The sequence below is a fragment of the Rattus norvegicus genome, chromosome 9 (assembly GCF_021556685.1).
Source record: "Rattus norvegicus strain SHRSP/BbbUtx chromosome 9, alternate assembly SHRSP_T2T, whole genome shotgun sequence".
In the NCBI taxonomy this organism is placed as follows: domain Eukaryota; kingdom Metazoa; phylum Chordata; class Mammalia; order Rodentia; family Muridae; genus Rattus; species Rattus norvegicus.
Genome location: NC_141542.1, coordinates 107,702,017 through 107,724,053, shown reverse-complemented (window position 1 = coordinate 107,724,053; position 22,037 = coordinate 107,702,017). Strand labels below are relative to the sequence as shown.

Genomic DNA, 22,037 nt, shown 5'->3' with positions numbered 1-22,037 from the left:
GCGCGCGCGTGTGTGTGTGTGTGTGTGTGTGTGTGTGTGTGTGTGTGTGTGTGTCAGGGTTAGCTGTGGCTGCTGCGCTAACCTCCTGGCTTTCTCCTGGATGGCGGAGGATGAGGCTTCTCCAGGTGACTCCCTGGAGCTGGCGTGCTATATGCAGTACTATTCGCAGTTCATGAAGGTTGGCTTAAGCTCCTCTTTTGAATGATCACCGAGCATCATTTTGGGTATCTCTGGGTACATCCTGTCTGTCTTCCATAAAGCCTTGCTAGAGGCCACATAAGAGATGTGAAGTGCACAAATTCCATGTGTGAAGTGCAGCCATCTTCACACATGTTCACTGAAACCACACCTCTGCACATTCATATATGCATACATGCTTGGACCTCACATAGCTCACTTGTGTGCTAGTTCATATAGTCAAGCATATGTTGAAGGGTTAGCTATTTTCCCATGTGGCCATCATTGAAACTGCTTAGGAGTCCGCCCACCTAATGAAAACGTTCCTTAGGCTGCTGCTTTGCCTTAATGTCCTCGTTTGAACTGTTCCCTCTTTGTCAGGGATCTCTAAACGAGCAGAGCTGTATTTTTTCCCTGATTTTCAGTAAGCCCAATCTGGCACAGAGGTCCTGGTCTTCAGTCTGTTAGATGGAGTTTGCTATAAAATCGGCAGAGGAGCAGCAGTCTCAGCAGCACACTGTCAGGTGCCACTGGGAGTAAGGGCAGGCAGACAAGAGCAGTTTCCTTCTCCATCTCCTTTATGTATTCTGCCACCCTGGGTGTGGCCCAGACTTAGAATGGCTCCTTCTGCTTCAAATAACCTGATTAAGAAATCCCTCACAAATCCAGGCATGTTGGTGCACACCTTCAACCCTGCACTCAGCAGGCAGAGGCATCTGTGTTCTAGGCCAACCAGAGCTGCACACCCTCTAGCAAAAAAAGAAGAAAAGGAGAAAAGAAAATGCCTCAGAGGAGAGCCCTGGGGTTTCATTAGCTTCCAGATACAGTCAGTTGGCAAGCAAGGTTAACCAATTGGCATCACAAGTACCTTCTAGGGCTGTAGGATTCAGGTCTACATGAAAAGCACTCCAAAGGTCCCAAGCCTCAGTTGGTTTCCTGTCATGGCCATATTCTGTGCTGTGACCTGCACAGTCTTAAGTGGCTGGACATTCTGTTCTAGACTGTTTCCATACTTAGTTATTGATCACTCCTTCTGGGTGAGGGCACACTGTCATATTTTTATCCATAGAAAATTCTACAGGCCACCTGGTTGCCAATTCCTTGATCACTGCTCCTTGCCACTCTTCATTCCATGAGGGAGCAACACCAAAACATACCCATGCCCCCAGGATAGCCACCTGCTAAGTCAGTGAAGGTTGAAAGAGGCCCTGAGAGGTCAGGCTCAGGCTGGAGGCAAGCGTCTTCTTTACCAGTGACAGGGATCTGACCAGTGGGGTGAGCGCTTTCCCCATTCATTTGACCATGTCTAAGAACCCTTCCTTTCTTTGTGCCTCAGCCTTGGTATGGGCAGCTCATTCCCCTTGTAAGGATTTATGACAGTATTCATTTGAAGTCCTGCAGTGGTGCTTCTTACCTTCTGTATTTAACTCTTTGTTACAAGGATTTTATATTTTCACGCCATTAGATGTGCCATATTTTGAAACATGAGCTCTAATGTCTACATAGAGATACACAGGCTTTAGGTGTGTATTTTCATGGTTGTGGGTGGGTGACACATGTCCTGGAGTGTCCCCACGTTCCTCCCTGACCCCTCCCTCCCCTCACCAGTTTCTTCATCATGTTTCAGATCATGCTCTAGAACTTACCTGATACCCTGTTGGATTTGCTTGTTTGTGACTCAGCCCTGCTGTGCTTTTTTGCCTATTGGTAACTAATTCTGCTTTGAGGTGGGCAGCATTTCTCAGATGAATGCATATCTGAGGCACACATATTGTCTCTCCGTTCACCCTGAGAATCTTGGGCTTGCCTCTGGACCTGCCTTGTATGTTGCAAGCATGCTCTCAGTGTGGACTCTGGCAGCAGAGTGGCACAAATGTGGACTTGAGGTGACATTCGGGAGTCTTCCATGTCTAAGGAAATACCTAGCTGGCCTCACCATTTCTGCTCTCTGGAGCATGGTCAAAGAACAGTCACAGCTTTCAAAGTCACCTACTCTTCTTCAGTGCTCTGCAGAGATCCAAGGCTATTGTGTGATCTTGCCCTTAAAGGGGCAGAGGAACTTTAAACCTTGGCAACTTGTCCTCTGTAGCACCTTAGATGAATGGGCAGGTAGACAGATGGCACCTTGGGAACCCCAGTCAGGGAGTGGTGGGCTGGTTCCTGGGTGTCCGTGGGTCACCAGGGCTCTGACCTCTGTCCTCCTCTGCCTGCAGCAGCAGCAGGAGATGCTGGCCATGAAGCACCAGCAGGAGCTGCTGGAGCACCAGCGGAAACTGGAGCGGCACCGGCAAGAGCAGGAGCTGGAGAAGCAGCACCGTGAGCAGAAGCTGCAGCAGCTCAAGAACAAGGAGAAGGGCAAAGAGAGTGAGTGCTGGTGGGCACAGTGAGGACTCAGGGCTGGCCCCGCTGCCTCTGTTGCCTGTGCTGCTTCCCCAGGCAGCTCTGGAGGGGCTTGTCACCCCACGCATGAGTCATCAGTGTCTTCAGGGTGATTGTTTCAGGTCACTTTAATTGGGTCTGGAGGCCAACCAATGACCCTGCTTCTGACTTCATCCAGGTGTCAAGGAAGACTCTGTATCAGCCTGAGTGCGGGGCATTCTGGGGCTCCCGTGTGGAGTCAGGCATCTTCAGACTGCTCGGCAGTACTCTTCATAGATGCACAGAATATTAAAGCCGTAAAGCACATCACCTTCTGACTCTGAGGACATCCTTGTGTTTTCTTTTCTTTGGAAAGGTTTTCTAAGTGTCCCCAAAGTGGGTGCCGGCTATTGGTGTACTTGTAGCTGAGGGCACAGTCTGTGTGTTGCCAGTCCTGCTTGGAGGACCACTCCCCCCACTGATAAGATTGACCTCCCTAAGAAGAACCCAATTTAACCCTAGCAGAGAGGCTGCAGGTGGCATATTATTACTGAAATCTACCGTGCAGGCTTCATTAGTTACTTTCCTGTTGCTGTGATGGAAATAACCATGACCAAAAGCAACTGAAGGAAAAGCAAATTCATTCAGTTTATGGTTCCAGAGGCACTGAATCTACTATGGTAGATAAGATAGGGAACGACAGCAGAAGCAAGAAGAGGATTGGTCACATTTCAGCAGAGGGGGTGGGGTGGGTCAGGAAGAGAGAGAACAGGAGGAGGAGGCTATAAACCCTCAAAGCCCCCACTGCACCCCATGACATACTTCTCTATCAAGGCTGCACCTCTTTTTTTTTTTTTTTTTTTTTTTTTTTTTCGGAGCTGGGGACCGAACCCAGGGCCTTGCTAGGGCCTTGCTCCTGCTAGGCAAGCGCTCTACCACTGAGCTAAATCCCCAACCCCTTAAAATTTTGCCTTTTTTTTTTTTTTCTGGAGCTGAGGACTGAACTCAGGGCCTTGTGCTTATTAGGCAAGCGCTCTACCACTGAGCTAAATTCCCAACCCAAGGCTGCACCTCTTAAGGGTCCATGACTTTGATTTTAGCACCACCAACAGGAATTTAGCATTCAAGTACAGGAGCCTGTGGGGGACATTTCTCATTCAAACCTCCACATGGACAGACCCCCCAAATCTTTTATCTGCAAACACTGAGGATGACTAGCCATTTTAACAAATTATTGTAGCAAATTTTTGTATGAATTTTAATCTCCATCTGTACCACATAACAAGATGTGTATGCTTAAAACATTCGTGTAAAGTCTGTTATTTGACGTTGTTTGAAAATCGTTTTGGCATGTGATATAAAGATGCGGACAGATAGGTCTATGACAATACAGAGTAAAAGGGAAGTTAGTACCTAGGGACCATCTAGCAAAGAGCCCCAGCTAGGGCAGTTGGATTGCAGGGCTCAGAGCCTCCATGGCTTTGCCCTTCCCCAGGACTGGTGCTGTCGGACATCTCAATCCCAGGTCTGTAGTGGATGTAGATCCCTCTCGCATCTAGTGCTGCTGTCCCTGCCTGCCACTGAGGTGCGGTGTGAGTCTCCGTGACGAGCCGGCAGAGCTCCCCTTCCAGGCATTGTTCAGTCAGGCCTTTGCCTGTGCTTCAGGTAAGAGCGCCCTTTGCCTTGGTGCAGAGCTACTCCTTGTGTGTTCTGGAACAGGACTGGTTGTGAGTTGTGTGCGTTGTTGCCCTTTTCTCTCTTTGAGGGGTGACTTTTTGCTCATAATGTTGTTTTTTAAGCACAGAATTCTCAGTTCTAGCTTAGTCCAGTCTCAGTTTTCTTTGTGTACTTTTTGGGTTGTGTTTAAAAATACACATTTCTCTCCATTTGAGTGGCTTCCTACTTGTGTGGCATTGGTGTGTGCATCGGGGATCTCTGAGAACCAGTGTCTGCTCTCGTGTGTTTCGATGCTCCCTGTTGGTGACATCAGCCTTGCTGTCATTGCCTCAGTACTTGTAGCTTCAGTCACCACAGACTGGAAGTGAACCTGGGCCCAGCAATGCCAATCTTCCCTACTCTTGGGACTTTGTATTTTCATTGAAAGTCTTAAAATTAATTGTTGCCATCCAGACCTGAGTTTACCTGATACTTAGACTGATACTTGGCAAGATGTAATATTTTACAGCTTGGGTTATTCCTAATGCTTCAGTATTCTTTGGGTCTTTCCAATTTTTTCTTACCAAAACGTTAGAATTGTTTTGTTCAGGAGACTTGGGTGTATTTTAGCAGGCATATTTCAAGCCACCTGATTGGTCAACACTATTGTGCATAGCATGGTTCTGCAATTCTGAAAAGCAATTAGCAACCTGCTGACTCTTTACTCTGCCCAGAAACCATGCTAAACTCTTGTTCTAATTACCAGCAGGGTGGGTCAGGTTTTCAGCCTATAGAAGTACATCTTCCATAGATATGGGTTGTTTCTTCTTTCCTGATTGGAATACCCTTATGTCTGTCCCATCTTTACTTGACTGATATAACTAGGATTCCACTTGAATGATGGGTTAAAAATGGCAGTCTGACTCCCTGCTGCTGGAAGCTAGGCACCTTTTCCAGAAGGCCTTACTCACTGGCCTGTTTGTTTTATCAAGTTACCCTCCTTTGCTAGTGCTATGAGTTTGAATGTGCACAGGTATTGATTTTCCTCGGATATTTCAGCATCTTTTGGAGGTGGTCATAGGATTTTTTTTCTGGCATATTTAGTGAATGTGGCAAATAGATTCTTTTGGATAGAAATTTTACCTGACATTTATAAATAGCGCCCCCTCACCTTGATCATAAAGCATGATCTTATTCTATGTGTTGCATGCAGGGCTGGCTCATATTTTGTATGTCTGCAACTCTATTTGTGAGAGGTTGTCCTAATTAGGGTTTCTATTGCTGCAAGGGAACATCATAACCAAAAGCAAGTTGGGGAGAAAAGGATTTATTTGGCTTACACTTCCGTATTGCAGTTCCTGACTGAAGAAAGTCAGGGCAGGATCCTGAAGGCAGGAACTGCTGCAAAGGTCATGGACGGGTGCTTATTGGCTTGTTTAACCTGCTTTCTTATAGAACCTAAGACCGCCAGCCCAGGGATGGCCCCGCCCACAGTGTCCTGGGCCCTCCCTCACTGATCACTAATTGAAAAAATGCCTTACAGCTGGGTCTCTTGGAAGCATTTCCTCAATTGAAGACTCCTCCTCTCTGATGACTCCAGCTTGTGTCAAATTGCTACACAAAACAGGCAGTACAGATATTGACCTGCATTTTCTTTCTTGAAGTGCCTTGCCAAGTTTTACGTTTCAACAGTGCTGGCCTCGGGCGAGCTCTGTTTGGTCTGTATGACCTGTGGTGCTTCCCCATTTCACATCCTTAGTGTTGCATGTTTGCACTTTCTGTTGATGGTCGTTTGGTTTCATTAAATTTCTTCTTTAGTCTCTCCAGAGCAGTGGTTCTCAATTCTCCCAATGCTTTGAACTTTTCATACTGTTCCTCATGGTGTGGTGACCCCAACCATAAAATTACTTTTGTTGCTACTTCATAACTATACCTTTGCTCCGGTTATGGATCATAATTTAAATACCTGTGTCTTCTGATGGTCTTAGATGACGTGACCCCTGTGAAAAGGTCATTCAACACTCACACGGGTCGCCATTCACAGGTTGAGAAGCGCTGCTCCAGAGACTTACTAATTATGACAGTGTATTAGAATTCTAGCTGTTGGCTTTGTGGACAGACTGTTGGACATTTTCCTACTTTGCTCATTTCCGTATTCTTCCTCTGTCTTCAGTTTGGGTTCCTGACTCCTTTTCACTTTGTGAGTTGCATATGGTTAGCACTGAGTCCAGCCGTCTTCTGACATCTGAATGTAAAACTGAGTCTTTCTCTGAGGACCACGTTATCTATACTCATTGAGTTTTGACACACAGCCTAACTTTGTCTTCTAATTGATTTTCCCATATTGATATGTTTGTGCTTCAGTGCGTCACCATTCTCTATGAACCCCAGTTATCAACCTCTTGTCCTTCCATTCTCTGCTCTGGGCTTTACTGATGCCTTTTCCTCCTCTGCCAGCTTGCTGCCTATTGTTCTGGCGCTCCTTTCCTGGTCACAGCTGTGCTTGCCTCCATGACATCCACTCAGGGTCACAGAGCGTCGTCTGCTCGGTTAGGACTCATGCTCCTTCCAGGTGCAACTCTTCTCCACATGGCTGAGGTTTCAGCTCTTGTCATTGTCATTTCCCCTCAGTTTCTTTAATGGAATCTAGTGGTGATGAATTTTTGTCTCTAATCTTTGAAGGGTAATTTTACTGAGTGTAGGTTTATAGGTTAATGTTTATTTTCTCTTGACTCTCTGAAGATCGTATTTCCTTTAAAAATTTCTGCCATTCCTATTGTTCCTTGTTCAGAGATAATCTCTAATCTGGCTCTATTAAGTAATAGTCTCTCTCTTCTGAAGTATTTTTAGATACACGTTTAACTGCAGTTTTCTTTGTTTTTCTTGGGAGTCATAGTCTTATCTGTATGACTTAGTACTTTCTTTTTTTTTTTTTTGGTTCTTGTTTTTTCGGAGCTGGGGACCGAACCCAGGGCCTTGTGCTTCCTAGGTAAGCGCTCTACCACTGAGCTAAATCCCCAGCCCCGACTTAGTACTTTCATGAAATTTTAGACCTGATTATTCTCACCTCTTTTCCTAATTCAGTGTACTTGAGAGTCTGGTTACACGTGTTAGGGCCATTTTCTACAACCCCTGCATTTTTCCTACCTGCTTCCTTGTGATTTCTCCTATTCAGAAATCCACTATACTAATTTGATATTTTCATGTGAAGTAAGCTGCCGTTAAATTTTTCTGATAATATTTTTCATTTAGGATAACCAGCTCCACACTGTTATTCAGATATTTATAGTTTCCGTGGGATTTCTGCCATACATAGTCAGTTATTTTAGACGGCCCCTCTGGCTGGGTCTCTCCTCCCAGATGCTTGTGCATCCCTTTCCTGTCACCCCTTCCCACTGACAGGGTATCTCAGCCTAGTGCTGGTCTCTGAGTGGAAGGCTGTAATGCCCAGATGCATTAAAACATTTCAGTTGTCTTAGTGAAAGGTTCTGAGCTGATCAGAGGTGAGTACCAGGCCTCCTTACAAGAACAGTGCACTCTCTGGGCCTGCCTCACAGCCTGTGAGGCTTCCTTCTCATTGCACTCCAGAGATTGCTGCCCTTTCCCCCATGTTACTTGTTCTCTGATTATCAGGTACCTACAAGGAAGTTATAAACCATGGCGGCTCATTCTCTGCCCCATTCTCAGTCCCTTTGTCCCAGGTCCCCCAATGTTCCTGAGCGGCCAGAGAAGCCTTAGAAGCCTGCAGGTCTTCTGACCACTCCTAGCAGCTTTAGCCGGATTAGCCTGCTTGGCCCCCTGGTCCCTCAAGTACTGGTCTTTACAGTCTGCAGCCCTCAGCTCTTGGACTTCCTTCTTCTTTGTTCCATTTGTGGTCTGCTTCTTGTCTGCATGGAAAGGATTTGTTTGACATCTCACCTGTAGTGAGTCCTCCTTAGGTTAGAAGTATTTACAAATGGGACTTTTCTAAAACGAAGTACTTATGTTTAAAAGGAATTAAATGACTGTCAAGTAAATTTGTTCTCAAACTTAAATGTAAAGATTATCATTATGCCAAGTTAATTCTAAATACAAGTTGTCTAATATGCCAGTATAATTTTGTATATTTTTAAAATTAATTGTTTTGAAGCATGTTTTTATTGTTAATTTAGTCTCTTATCAGTTTATATCTCTATTTTATGATTTTCAAATACTAAGAAATTGCTTTCGTGTGCAAAATTAACACTGTTAGAATCATCAGTAATGTGATGTTTCATTCTTGAAATATGAACATATTTAATTTTTTCATCTTAACTGATAGAATTTCAAGGTAGTTTCCTTGCCAGCCTTTGGTAGGATAAGCTAAACCTGAATGATGCACCCAGGCACTGTCACACCTCACTCAGCAGTGACCTTAGGGAACAAATTCCTGAAAAGCATCTGAAGGCCTTTCCAAGGTCAAGTGCAGACCTGTTGGGAACGACATATAGACAGCAGTTGTGCAGACTCAGCCTCTGCAACTGGCTATTCAGAAACGTTCACTCTCAGGGGGCTGCAGGGAACCTGAGGTCAGTAATCTCCCTCAGCCACTCTCAGGTGCAGCCAATGCTGAGTGCTGAGGTCTGGACCAGTGAGATTGTGACGGGCTGCCTTCCTCCAGGAAGCTGTCTGCCTGTCCTCACAGGAGTCTGTGAGGGGTTTGATTGACCATGTACGTGCAGAGTGGTGCTGCCCCACAGAGCACATGCCAGAGCCCATCACTGTACCAGTGCTCAGGCTCCACTCATAACTCAGTCCTGGGTTAGCCACTCCCTTCCCATTCGTGGCTCACGTGTGCCTCAGTGTGCGTCTAATGTACTTTGTTTGTTTGTTAGTTAGTTTGTTTGTTTGTTGAATGGTGGCTTTTTATCAAAAGATTACTGTTCAAATTTTAAACACCAGTCAGTCCGTGCCACAACCAGCCAACAAGTAACAATTTCTTCTCATTGCTGAAAAGCAGCTCAGTCTGAATTACTTTCTCAGAGTTTACAAAAATGATCCAATAAAAATATTATCTCAAGGCTCACAAAATACGACTTCAGAAAACATCTCAGGTCTGTTTGTGAGTCAGAAATGATCTCTGCTATGTGCTAAGCCCCGCCCTTTGTGGGCCTGTTTTGGAATGTTCTCAGTGCACTCTGCCCCATCACAGGCAGCAGCGTGGTTTTCACTTTGTGGGTTTGGGTGGTCAGGTTTTATTATTGATAATAAACTGCACAGTTGAGTCTTCATACGCTTCAAAGGCCTGAGAATGCAGTCCTGTGGGGAGGCGGCAGCTAGCAGACCAACACTGGGAGATGCTCTTAGGTCGAGCCGAGGCAGCTCAGCCATGAAGGGGAATCTTGTTTATGCCAGCAGATGCAAGTGTCAGGAGGCACCTTCAGTTTCCAAACATTTGAAAATTCAGTGCAAATTTTATCTCATTCCTTAAGGTTTTGTGTAACTTACTTTATTCAGTATTTAATGAGGTTTGTATACATCTATAAACATTTACAGTTGAAAACATTAGTTCCTAATCGTGCTGCAGGTTGACTTGTTGGTAACAAGTCATAAGTTCACTGCACTGACAATGAGTTCTTGAGAGCACTTGGCACTTTCCCTCACAGCCTTTCTCAGCCCTGTCCCATTTGGACAGATACACTTGGGATCTAAGGTACCTGCCAGCCATTGAGTTCCGAGAACAGGAGGTCTGTCCTCTGGGCAGAGTGCAGATAGCATGGCTCCGTGCTGCCTCTGGCTACAAGCACAGCCCCATGGACAGGTGTCCTCCCTTGCAAGAGACCCTTAGGCCACCTTGAAAATGATGCCAGGCTGGTGGTACTCAGTGGCAGAGCATTAAATACCCTAACGGTTCCATCATTGTAAAGATGACCATGCCTGTTTTATTTTTCGTATGTTTAGCAGTGATGTCAAGTTTGCTTTGTATCTATGTTGGTAGCCTTGGATTTCACTTTTCAAGTAGCTCTTCTGTGGACTTGCTCTCTGCTCTACCACACCACAGGGCATTTCCTTCATTGGCGATTACAAAGGCACCTGGTGTGTTTGCAAGCTTTACTCTTGCTTGGTTTATATTGCTGTCTTTCTCTTCAGTGCTGGCCTTCAAGAGTATCTGAGAGTGTCACGTGTACAGCAGACAGTACATAAATACACTACCCCTCCAGGTCCACGAGTGAGTTCACAGACAGTGGGCAGAGTGTGAGTGAGAAGAAGTATCGGAGTGTGGTGGGCTCCTGTCATGGGTCTGTAGACCCTCCACCCTCCATGTCTGCAGATCAGAGTGTCAGCCTGGGCAGGACCAGAGGGTGTAACCAGCGATAACTCTGCTCTGGTCATGTGTCAAAGGTACAAAGGGGACGCTCCTTCTGTAGATGTAGTAACCACTTATGGCACATATGCTGAGATGGCTTTAGAGCCCGCAGAGAAAACAGTACTAAGGAAATCAGGACCAGAACAGAAGGCTAGCTGAAAGGACTGCCTGCTTGATTGGTGGCCTTGGGGATTGAACCTAAGGGGTTTGTTAATGTTCCTCACTCCTAGTGATTATCCAATATTTGAAAGGAAAAAAAAAAGAGTCAATGGCAGAACTTGAACAAAATGGTGAGGGAAGGATGTGGCACGCAGTAACAAAAGAAAATCCAGAATAGACTTCACAGGAAGTAGTATTTGAGGGTCACACGTCCAGACTCTGGAAATAAGGCTAGGACAGATGTATGCAGTACCTCACCTCCAGACCATCACCTGACCTCTATGCCTTCCACCCACAAGAGAGAGAGAGAGAGAGAGAGAGAGAGAGAGAGAGAGAGAGAGAGAAAGGGAGGGAGGGAGGAGAGAGCGGAACTCCTAGGAAGAACCAAGCCAGGAGATGAAGTCAAGCCAAGGTAGTACAGTGGGTCCCATGAGCTCCTCGGGGTACCAGTGGGGTGTCTTCATGCAGGAAGTGAACCCTGAGTGCTAGAAAGAGGATATCTATTCCTGATGCCCAGTGGAAGAAGCTGGGTGTCAGTGTGCAGAGACATTTTGGAAAATGTATTAGGAAAGTATCTTGAGGTTGTTTGTGTGTATCTGGGACTGTCTGAGATGGTACTTGAATCCTGACTGCATTGTATAGAGCAGAAAGCCCTTACCATATTCTTCAGTCTAAGGATGCGCAGGCACAGTACTGAGTATCTGGGAGTAGATCTGTGAGCACAGAGTGTGCAGGGCGAGCAGGGGCATCTTTATGGTATGTTTCTGTCGTCTTAGGTTTCTTTAATATACTTTCAACAACAATCACCACACCACAAGAAAGCCTTGGGTACACAACTTCTACCTCAGTAGAATGATAATACCTGCCCACCAGAGTCTGTGGCACCAGGCAGAAGGGGACAGAAATGTGCTGGATACTAGGCAAGCCATACACTATAGTGTGTGTAGCACACTGACTACCCCTTTTCCAGTAAAACAGATCTTGTCCTCCTGGGTGGCTGTGTAGGGAATGACATTTGTGTGGAACTTAGAGTCTCCTGCTTGTTCAGTAGGAAGAGTGAAGCCACCATGCTTCCAGCACTTGGCTCTGAAGCTTTAGTGCAAGGACATGAAACCTCTGTGCAGAAGTAAGTTGTGCTAGCTAACAGAAGGCCTTCTCGTGCTGAGATCTGCATTTCAGCAGAGTGCACTCATTCCGTGCTTGGACAGCAGACGTCCCCTTAAAGCCCTGGCCTTGCGAGGGCACTGCAGAAAGCCCTTCCTGCCCTGTAACTCGAGCTGCCTGCTCCACACTGCTTCTTCCTCCTCCTCCTCCTCCTCCTCCTCCTCCTCCTCCTCCTCCTCCTCCTCTTCTTCCTCCTCCTCACTCTCCGCTCTCCTTCCAGGTGCTGTGGCGAGCACAGAGGTGAAGATGAAGCTGCAGGAGTTTGTTCTCAACAAGAAGAAGGCTCTGGCCCACCGGAACCTGAACCACTGCATGTCCAGCGACCCCCGCTACTGGTATGGGTAAGTGGCCTAGGCCTGTTCTTGTGCCTGGCACACTCTGTGGACAAGTCTGAGTTTTTCTAAGACCACCTAATATAGGGGTGTCAGAGATACTGCGCCCCCAAAGCTGTCTAAGCAGATCTGAAGCGGGGGAGGTCTGGGTAGTGTATGTCATGGTCAGCTAGACGAAGTGTGGGTCGTCTTCAGATTACCAAACAGCACTCCTGGCAGTGAAGATCTCTGGCCCAGTCACCCATAGACAGCACTGTGTTTAAGAGAAGCAAGAATTGGGGCTGGAGAGATGGTTCAGCAGTTAAGAGCACTGACTGTTCTTCCCGAGGTTCTGAGTTCAAATTCCAGTAACCACATGGTGGCTCACAACCATCTGTAATGGGATCCGATGCCCTCTTCTGATGTGTCTGAAGACAGTTATAGTGTACTTATACATAAAATAAATAAATATTTAAAAAACTATTTTTAAAAAAAGAGAGAAGCAAGAATGGAGGAGGCAGGAGGTGAGGCCTTGCATTTTGTATATAGGGAGGGTAGGGTGGACTTTGAAACCCATACCAAGTATGAATAGGGACTGAGGGAGACTGGAGGCCAGCGTGGGCTTTGATGTTCAATAACAGATATGTCAGTGGAGAGTCCCATGGCCCTTTGCCAGAGCCAAGGGAAAATAATGACTCCTTTGTGAGCACAAACACTTTTCACAGGTTCCTGAGGTTTTAGCAATCCTTCTATAGTCCAACTTGCCCTAAGCCTATACTGTCATTTTTTAACATGTATGCTGTCTTGTGAGGAATTCGAGTTCTCTTTGGACCTGACAGCACCTTTATGATCCAGTTACTGAATCCTCAGGGAGATGGACGCAACTGAGACAAGAGATCGGCCTGGTCCAATGCATTTGATCCAGGCAGATCATGGCAGATCTTGTCTATGCTTAGATGCAAGCAGCCAATTTGTCCAGCATTTAAAAAAAAAAAGTCTTGGGCTGTCTGTGGTGTGCTGTGGAGCCCACTGAGGAGGCTTGGCCAGTTCTCACACAGAACACATGGCTAATTTGCAATAATTTTATATTGTTCTTAGGGTCATTTCATCGCTGGACAGAAACAATAGGGTAGTTTTCCTAAATCAAAATGAAGTCATTGATTTTGCTCAGGAAAAAAATAGCTTTTCTAGAGTCTCAAAATGGAAGAACTGTTTCTACTAAAACCCCACCAGTCCCACTGAAGTGCCTCATTTATTTATGTGGAAGACCTCAGTTACCACAACACAACCTGGGGAGCTGCACTTGCGCAGTGAGGCTCTTCACTGTCAAGTCGACTCTCTGGCTGCACACACTGCCTGTCTTCTGGAGCAGGCTATTGGTCTTCATGTAGCTCAGGAGAGAGGGAAACAGGTGGCCCATGCGGAGGAATGGAGTGATTGGGAGAGCCTGGCCTTCTGCCATACAGGGGTTCTGTTGTCCGACATTTACATGTGGGAGTCAGGATGGTCAGAGGGAGGTAGTCAAGGATAGCCTTTGGGATGGTGATTTGAAGGTAGACACAGGATGCAACTGGAAAAGGCAGTAGGGCCTGACAGGGCCTAGAAGAGATAGAGGGACCTTGGAAGGGGAAGCTTTGTAGACCAGGTTGTTAAAGGATTGTCATCACATTAAGGAGCAAGGGGGAGGGGAGGACCACCTCAGAAGATAGGGCAGTCTAGCTTAGGTCCTAGGGAGTTCAGTGGGGGCTGCTGCAAGAAAGTACAGGGTTTCAAGAGGCAGCTTTGCAAAGTGTGGGACTTGGGAGTTGGGTTAACAGCACCAGAAGGGCAGTCACACTTGATTAGGCAAATGGGACAGGGAGAAAGGTTGACAAAAACAGAGCTGGTGGAGGTGTATTGGGCTGGGTACAAGACCCAGCCAGCAGGTAGCCTTCTCCAGGTGAGGAGTTATGGGCCAGGGAGTCCAGGACATACTTAAAGTTAAAAGAATAGCACCTGAAGAGGAAGGGTGGCCAGGGGTAGGGTGCTGGGGGCCTTTGCCTAGAGCTTTGTCCTGAGCAGAATGTTCAGGGAGGTCCCTGTACAGGGCCCTCTTCCCTGAAGCAGTTTGGAACTGAGGTGGCTAAAAAGGGCAGAACTTGATATCAGGTGCATCAGCTAAGAAGACAGCTTGTTTTTATTGAGTTTGAGGAACCATCATGAAGGCGCACTCAGGTGCAGTGTCTGACCCATTAAGACACCATAGCAGAACAGTCTTCAAAAAGAGTCGAACCACTGTCCAGCTTCATACATCATATGATGACTGCCAGTAGCAGCCAAAAGCCAGTGAGATCTGAGCATGCAGGCTAAGACAGCAAAACTTCTAACAGCAGGCAACATGAAGGAGGGGTTTCTTTCCAACAATGAAATTATCCTTAAGAAATGAATCAAAGGGGCTGGAGCAATGGCTCAGTGGTTAAGAGCACTGACTGCTCTTCCAGAGGTCCTGAGTTCAATTCCCAGCAACCACATGGTGACTCACAACCATCTGTAATGGGATCTCATGCCCTCTTCTGGTGTGTCTGAAGACAGTGACAGTGTACTCACATACATTAAAGGAAGGAAGGAAGTCCTCCTGGTAAGAGAGAGATGAATAAAACTATTTAAAACTAACCACATGTTCTGTGTAAGAACTGGCAGCATCTCTTCATCAGTGTCATAAGCTGTGAACCCATTGCATGAAACAGACCCCATCAACATTTAAAACAGCTCTTTGAAAGATACCTTTAAGGAAAGGGCAAGCAGCCAAGCGGTGGTGACACATGCCTTTAATCCCAGCACTCGGGAAGCAAAGGCAAGTGGATTTCTATGAGTTTGGTGCCAGTCTGGTCTACAGAGTGAGTTCCAGGACAGCCAGAGCTACACAAAGAAACCTGTCTCGGGGCTGGGGATTTAGCTCAGTGGTAGAGCGCTTGCCTAGGAAGCGCAAGGCCCTGGGTTCGGTCCTCAGCTCCAAAAAAAACAAAAAACAAAACAACAACAACAAATAAAAAAGAACCAAGAAACCTGTCTCAACACTCCACACACACATACACAAAAGCAAGCAATAAGCTAGAAGGAAATCCTCCAGTGTGCATCTGTAGAGTGCTTGTGAAGCTACTGCAACTTAACAAACAGATGGTAAAGATGTGAACAGCTGCACCACAAAATAAGCTGTGTGGGTTGCCATCCCGGTGAGACACCGCTTCTCACATACAGGGCTGACTAAACTCTCACAGACCAGGGGTGGCAGGGTGCACCCTTCCGCACAGACAGCTAGAGCACGATTAAATGGTCCCATTGCAAATGGTTTAGCAGATCTAAGAATGGTACTATAACCCAGCAGTGCCCTTTCTGGTATTTACCCAGGGGTGCAAGTATACACCAGGCTTATACTCTGTGGTCCTAGCAGGTGACACAAAAATGACCCATAGCAGGTGAGCATCCTGATAGGATGGCCCACTGTGCCCTGAAATTATGCAGTGGTGTGGAGACCTCACATATCCTGTCCTTAGGCAAGTCAGACACACAGCCACACCTCCTAGAAAACTGGACTCAGCCAAATGAAGCTAAAGAGTCATCAGCCAAGGGGCAGAGGGGATGGTCTGGAGTTGGGACTTAACCCTTCATGTGAGCCTGTGCTGTGCAGTGTGGCTGTCCATGCTTTAGCTGCCAGGCCTGTGCAATTGAGGCGTGCAGAAACTCCAGACCACAGGATTTCCACGAATAAGCTGCATGTTAATTATATTAAAATAGTATTTTTATGTCTCAGGTTAAGTAGAATACTAAAGTTAATTTCACCCATTTCTTGTACTCACTTTTAAATAGCTTCTAGAAAATGTAAATTACATGCGTAGCTCACACATTTCCGGTGGACTGTGATGTTCCACTTGATTAACAAGTTTTATTTATTTTAAATCACTAGTATAAATCTGATATAATGGGAAAGCCCATTGTTGATAGAATTTAAATGTTTGAATTTGTGTTTTATTTCACATTCAAAGTGGTATTAGGAAAGAAGACAGCAGTTTGTTTTTCTGCCTTGAGTAAGACAAGAGCTGCCTTATTTTCATTCTATTGTTACTTACTGTTTTTGATGGTGCTGATGGTCCTGCTGGGAATTGAACCCCAGGCCTCATACTGGCTAGGCGGGTACTTGTCCACTGGTGTACCTCCTAGCTCCAAAGACTTCCTTTAAAGAAGGCCTGGTCAGTGACCCTGCACCCTCCTATCCTGGCTTTGTCTGCATCCTAGCCTACTTATCCAAGGTTGGGAAGCAGGTAGCTGTTCTTAGTCAGAGAAAGTTAGCAGCTGCTCTGTGGTCCTTACCTCTGGAATGTGAGGTATGTGAGTCTGTGTGGAAGAAGGTTGACTATGAAGTTGTAAACTTAGAGGGTGGGTCTACACATAGGTTTCAGTGATGGGCCATGAAGTGTAGACATTAGACTGAACCAGAGATGGGATTTTGATCTTGATCACACATCTGGATACTTCTTCATGGAGTTTATTCGAGGGTGAGGTGAGTTAGCCTGGCATCTGGAGGCCACACCAAGGCTCTCTGCTGGCCTTTCTTCCCAAGTAGCTGTCTGTTCCTGGCATACAGAGGGAGTAATGCCAAGGACCATGAGAAGGGGCTGCTCCTTGTATGAGGACATAAAGGCCCCCTTCTGTAATCTCTGGGCTCCCACAAAGGTCCCAATGACTGCCCAGTACCAGTGTTAGCTCCAAGAAGCATTTCTAGAGGATAAGGAGATATAAGCAGCTCTGAGAGCTGTGTACCTGGCTCGAGGCAGGCGGTTCAGAGTAGTAGCCTCTTGTTCCAGCTCATTTACAGCCATGACAGAAAAGTGGGTTTTAATATTGACAGACTCTCGAGAGATGAGATCAATAGGAGGAGATCTACTGGATCTGGAGTGACCAGCTTTTCCAACTTATTCCTTAGTAGGAAGAAACTCTGTCATGAAACGTAACAATTATAATTGTCTTTACTATATTTCTTTTAATTATCATATTAAATTACTTTCCTATAGTTGACTATCTTTTTAGCCTATGCACGAGTGTACTCATGTGTGTACATATGTGCATGCACACAAATATATACACCATTCTGTGTTTAGAGGAAAGACCAAAGGGATGCCAAGGACCCCATTGGCTTAGCATGTAAGAAGCCTCCAGGGCTGCCTTCTTAGATGTGTCTGAGAGCCCCGTCAGTCCATTCTTTGCATAATACACTTTCAAATATTTAAATATGCACCTGTGCGCATCTGAGGGCTCCCACTCTAGGTTCACATAACTCCAGATGTGTGGATGCCAAATACTGTATATTTAAATGAATCATTTAGCAGAGTCTAAGCTAGAAAGTAAGCAAATGTGTTTTGAGTCATTAAGCAGATTTCCTGTACTCAAGATCACAGAATGTCTCACGGTGTCCGAATTCAGAGGAAGGCTTGGCTGCTGGTGCATCAGAAAGGTTTGCTAAAGGTCGTCTAGGATGGTGTCAGTGCCCTAGGCATATCCTGCAACCAGACTCCTGCTTTTACTTGTGTTCTTCCTCCTCCCCTCCTCCTCCTCTCTGCTCTGAGCATCCATCCACCTGCAACCTTTTCCATCTGGCTGTTTTTAGGACTTTGACATGTCTATTGGAAGTTCACTTCCTATATGACTGGGAGATTTGTCGTAGTAGACATGAGTAGTGGACGTATTCTTCAAAAGGAAAGTCCTCAAGGGGCCCTGTGCTTGGGGAGACAGACAGTCATAGGCATTACCAGCATCTACTAGGAGTCTGTGCTCACCCCATCTTCCTGTCTTTCCTATGATCTCTCATGCCTGGGCCCACTGACTTCCTCTACTTGCCTCCTAAAGTCAAACCCTCTGAGGATGGACTAGTATAAGAATCCCAGAGGGCAGATCTGGGCAGAGAATGGGCCATAGGGCATACAGACAGGGGCTGCGGACACTGTTGTTTGCTTGCTGGCTTGATTGTTTCTGTTTACTCTTACCTCTCCCGAGGAGAAGAGGGGCTAACGAAAGGTCAGATTTCAAAATGTGGTATCCTGAGGCTTGGGATGCCTGGGCACACTGATCTATCTTTGCCTTTTTCCAGGAAGACACAGCACAGCTCCCTTGACCAGAGCTCTCCACCCCAGAGTGGGGTGTCAGCCTCCTACAACCACCCTGTCTTGGGAATGTACGACGCCAAAGATGACTTCCCTCTTAGGAAAACAGGTTAGTGTGCAGTCTGCCCCCCAAATGCCTCCATCCTGACAGCAGCCCCAGTGCACTCTGGTGCGAGCCACGAACACTGCTTTGACGTCTTGTTCAGGAGAGTTTAAGAGACTGACTTTTGCATTCTGACATCCTTTTAATGATTACCCTGCACTTCTCTGTGTGGTCTATTCCCAAAGAATGGGTCTCATGCATGTGCTCCTGTATTACAGAATTTGGCCTCATCCCCACAGCACCTTGGTTCATCCCCTCTTGGGAGTACGCTCTGCTTTACAGTCCAGAACAGTAGGGTAGTTCCAGGACTAATGACAGGTCCTGTGGATGTGCTGGCCGAGGCCAGAGTGTATGTAAGGGTTCTGCATGGCCAGATGGGGGTAATCGAGCACCCAGAGTGAAGGCAGGTCCCTCGTGGCCCACAGGTTTGTCTGTCAGCTCTCTTATGGACAAGGATGTAAAGGGGACTAGACCGTTGCCAGGAGGAATCTGCTGGAACACAAGACAACCAGAAAACTCCTGCTTTCTTGGGTGATGGTGATAGAGGATGGGCCTTAGGAAAGGGCTGAAGTGGCTGTGGATAGTACATTGGCAAGAAGGTAGACTTTCTAGAGGTTGTTCCAGAGGGTGCGGACCCTCACAGCCTCAGCCTGTATGGTGAAGGTGTAGCCACAACCTGCAGAGCAGCACTGGGAGTTCTTCAAAAAGGAGATCTGAGCGGCACGCCTGCTTTTACTAAACAAGTCCATAAATTCAAAGTTTCTCTGAGTTCTAAATAAGGCTGCCCTGGAGCCATGGGTACTGGCTTCTTCACAAGGCATCACAGAGATGAACAGACTCATCTTTTATCTCTTCCTAAACTAGGAAGTTTCAGAGGATTCTACACTCAGTTGTGGTTTGGCGTGGCTTTGAGCAGTCTGGAACCAGGAGCTGAGAGCCGAAAGGAGGGACATTTTATCTCAGCCTAAACAAGGCTTGACTAATATTTGCAGTGTGTAAGGGAGAATGGCCATGTCAGGTCTGGTGCTTCTCAGGTGGGTGGGATCTTCTGTAGAAGAATGAAGACATGGCCTAAGTGCTCTCAGTAAAGGGTATGCCCTCCTGAGAATACCCATGGGGCACCTTCCTCCTGTGGTCAACAGGAAGAGACAGTGCTTACCGCTGTCCTGTCTAACCCAGAGCACTACAACAGCAGGACTGTAAGCTATCATCCCTCCCTACAGACAGTGGTGCTAGAGTTCAGTCACCTCCTGTCTCTAGTCTCAGAAGCCTTCGCATCATGGGTAGCATGCTCCCAGAGAGATGGTCAGAACAGGAGAGAGAATACTTAACACCATTACCCATGGAGGGTCACCACAGCCATGTGACCCTCCATGTAGTCTGCATGGCTCTGAGCCTTCTCCACGAGTCTCAGTCCATTGAGTACACTCAGTGCCGGAAGGCAAACCACTGCCAATGACTTCTGGAGGTCCAGCCCCCTTCAGACCCCACTCCCTGAGAATAGAAGAACAAATGTCTCTCATACCTTAGAGAGGCTTCAGAAAACCTTAATTACAGTTTGCTTACATCCCAGGTTTTTAAGAGGCACCACCAGCACATGAATGATATTAATAATAAGAATTCCAGAGAAAGTATTTCATTTCCTATAGCATTCAAGGAATGGCCTACAGTATACTGGACATGGCTTCTTCCAGCCCTTGATGTTGCCAATGCTAGGTGCACTTCTGTGTATTTCTGATGAAGTGGTGCTACGAAAGACACGGTCAGTGAGTGATATTTCCTTCATGAGGTACCAAGGTCAAGTTACAATGACAGTCTCAGATAACTGTATCTGAACAGTCCCTGCCTCTGACTTTATAGGATTTTATGTTGATCTTGTATACGGTCCTGCCCATCTCACTCCTTAAAGGATTTTAATCTTTAATCAAAGTGAAATAAACCCTCAGCGATCTCATGCTGAACTCTTCTACACTCTAGGCATATTTGCTAGTCCTTGGTGGGCTCCCTGGGGTAGCAGCTTATATCTACGTTGTGCCTTGTCTTCCTTCTCTCATGAGAATAACATCAGCTTGCCTGAGCGCTCTCATGCTCAGAGCTCAGCTGCCTGAGCCCATCCCCAGCGACTTTACACATCAGTGGCTTAGGAAACACTCTGACCCTCCGCTCCCAGAGGAGAGTCAACTCTTAGAGCAGTTGAGGGAGTCAAGGAAGACCTGGAGGGAGACGTAGCTCTACTTCTCCTGACTGTTAGGTGGTCTGGACTCCTTCCCCCCTGTGACTTGTCCTACAAGCCTCCCTCTCAACTCCACTAAGCAGAGGGCCACATGGAATCAACTCAGCTCCAGCCTATAAGCCACTCTGCACATGCTGAGTGTCAGGCTCACACCCCAGGCCCTGCTGCTCAGAGTTTTCCAAGTGTAGGCTGTTGTCCAGCCTCTCCCATATCCCAGCTCTAACTGCCTCTCAGAGACCTGTTCCTTTCTGTATCATTGTCAGATAGCAGTGCTGTCTCTGCTACAGGACCTCTCTTCTCCTCCCAGAATTCTCCCTGTGTTCCCAGGTGAGGTAGGGCCTGGTCCCCCTTCCCACTGCTTCTGACCATCCTGAAAATTACCCTCAGGGCTGGAGAGATGGCGCCGTGGTTAAGAGAGAGCATTGGCTAATCTTCAGTTTCTAGCAGCCACGCAGTAGCTGGCAAGCATCTGTAACTCCAGTCCCTTGGAATCCGATGCTCTCTTCTCACCTCAGAAGGCACTGTTTGCATGTAACTTACCAACATATATGCAGGCAAAATACCCATACACATAATAAATTAAAATAGAAAAACAATAACTTTTTAAGTTATTCTCCCTGGGTTTCTATGGCCTTTTAAAAACACTGCCTTTTCCCACCAACACCCTCCCAAAGCTGAGGACTTGATTGGCTCACAAATACATACCCTCATTGGCAGGATCCTTCATAAAGTTTCCACTTGTCCTGGTCTATTTCCTGTTGCAATAACAAAATCTCAAGACCCCAAAATGTATGGAAAAATAAATAGTTTAGTTGGCTCTTGGTTCTGTAAACCAGGAAATTTAAGAACACAGATCCCACTATTCACTCAGCACTAGACGGGTAAGGTAGCAGGCCTTTTTAAGTTTGGATTTCTTTCTCTTCTTGTGAACCCACCAGACCCTGCCTTTACGTCTCTGGGAAGCTGTTTAGGAGTCCTGCTTAGTCCCACTGTGCCCAAAGGTCCTAAAGCTGCATTTTGCCTCATCTTTTTTCCAAAAGATTCAGATTTGCCCACATGTCCCAGGCCAGAAGAGAAGCTCCCCAAAGGCCTGCTCCTCAGAACCCTGGCCCCTCTGCATCTTGATGCATGGGGATGAGAGTAATCCCACGTGTGGGCAGGGACTTACTTCTCCTTCCAGCATTCAGAGGGGCTAAGATGACATTTCACTGCCTCACAAATCAACACGCCCAAGCTCGACACAGCGAGGGGCTCTGGCATGTTGGCTGTCTTAGCACACCCAGGTTGTCCTATCCTCTGGAAGCTAATGACTGCAGAGTCCATGCCCTTTGCCATCCCACGCTAGTCTGTGAAGCTTGTGGCTTGTGCCACCTCAGGAGCAGGGATGAAGTGGGTCTGCAGATTCCTGAAGAGAATG

General features: G+C 46.7%; 1 protein-coding gene across 44 annotated transcripts in view; it reads left to right on the top strand.

The window, feature by feature from the left end:
- Hdac4 (histone deacetylase 4) overlaps positions 1 to 22,037 on the top strand; it is a 246,647-nt gene that overhangs the window by 160,700 nt on the left and 63,910 nt on the right. For 22 of the 44 annotated variants that reach the window (NM_053449.2, XM_087566942.1, XM_087566914.1 and 19 more), the window contains 3 exon segments: positions 2,391 to 2,541; positions 12,060 to 12,180; positions 18,272 to 18,393. In NM_053449.2, the coding sequence (NP_445901.1) occupies positions 2,391 to 2,541; positions 12,060 to 12,180; positions 18,272 to 18,393 (394 nt within the window). 44 annotated transcript variants of the gene reach the window in all.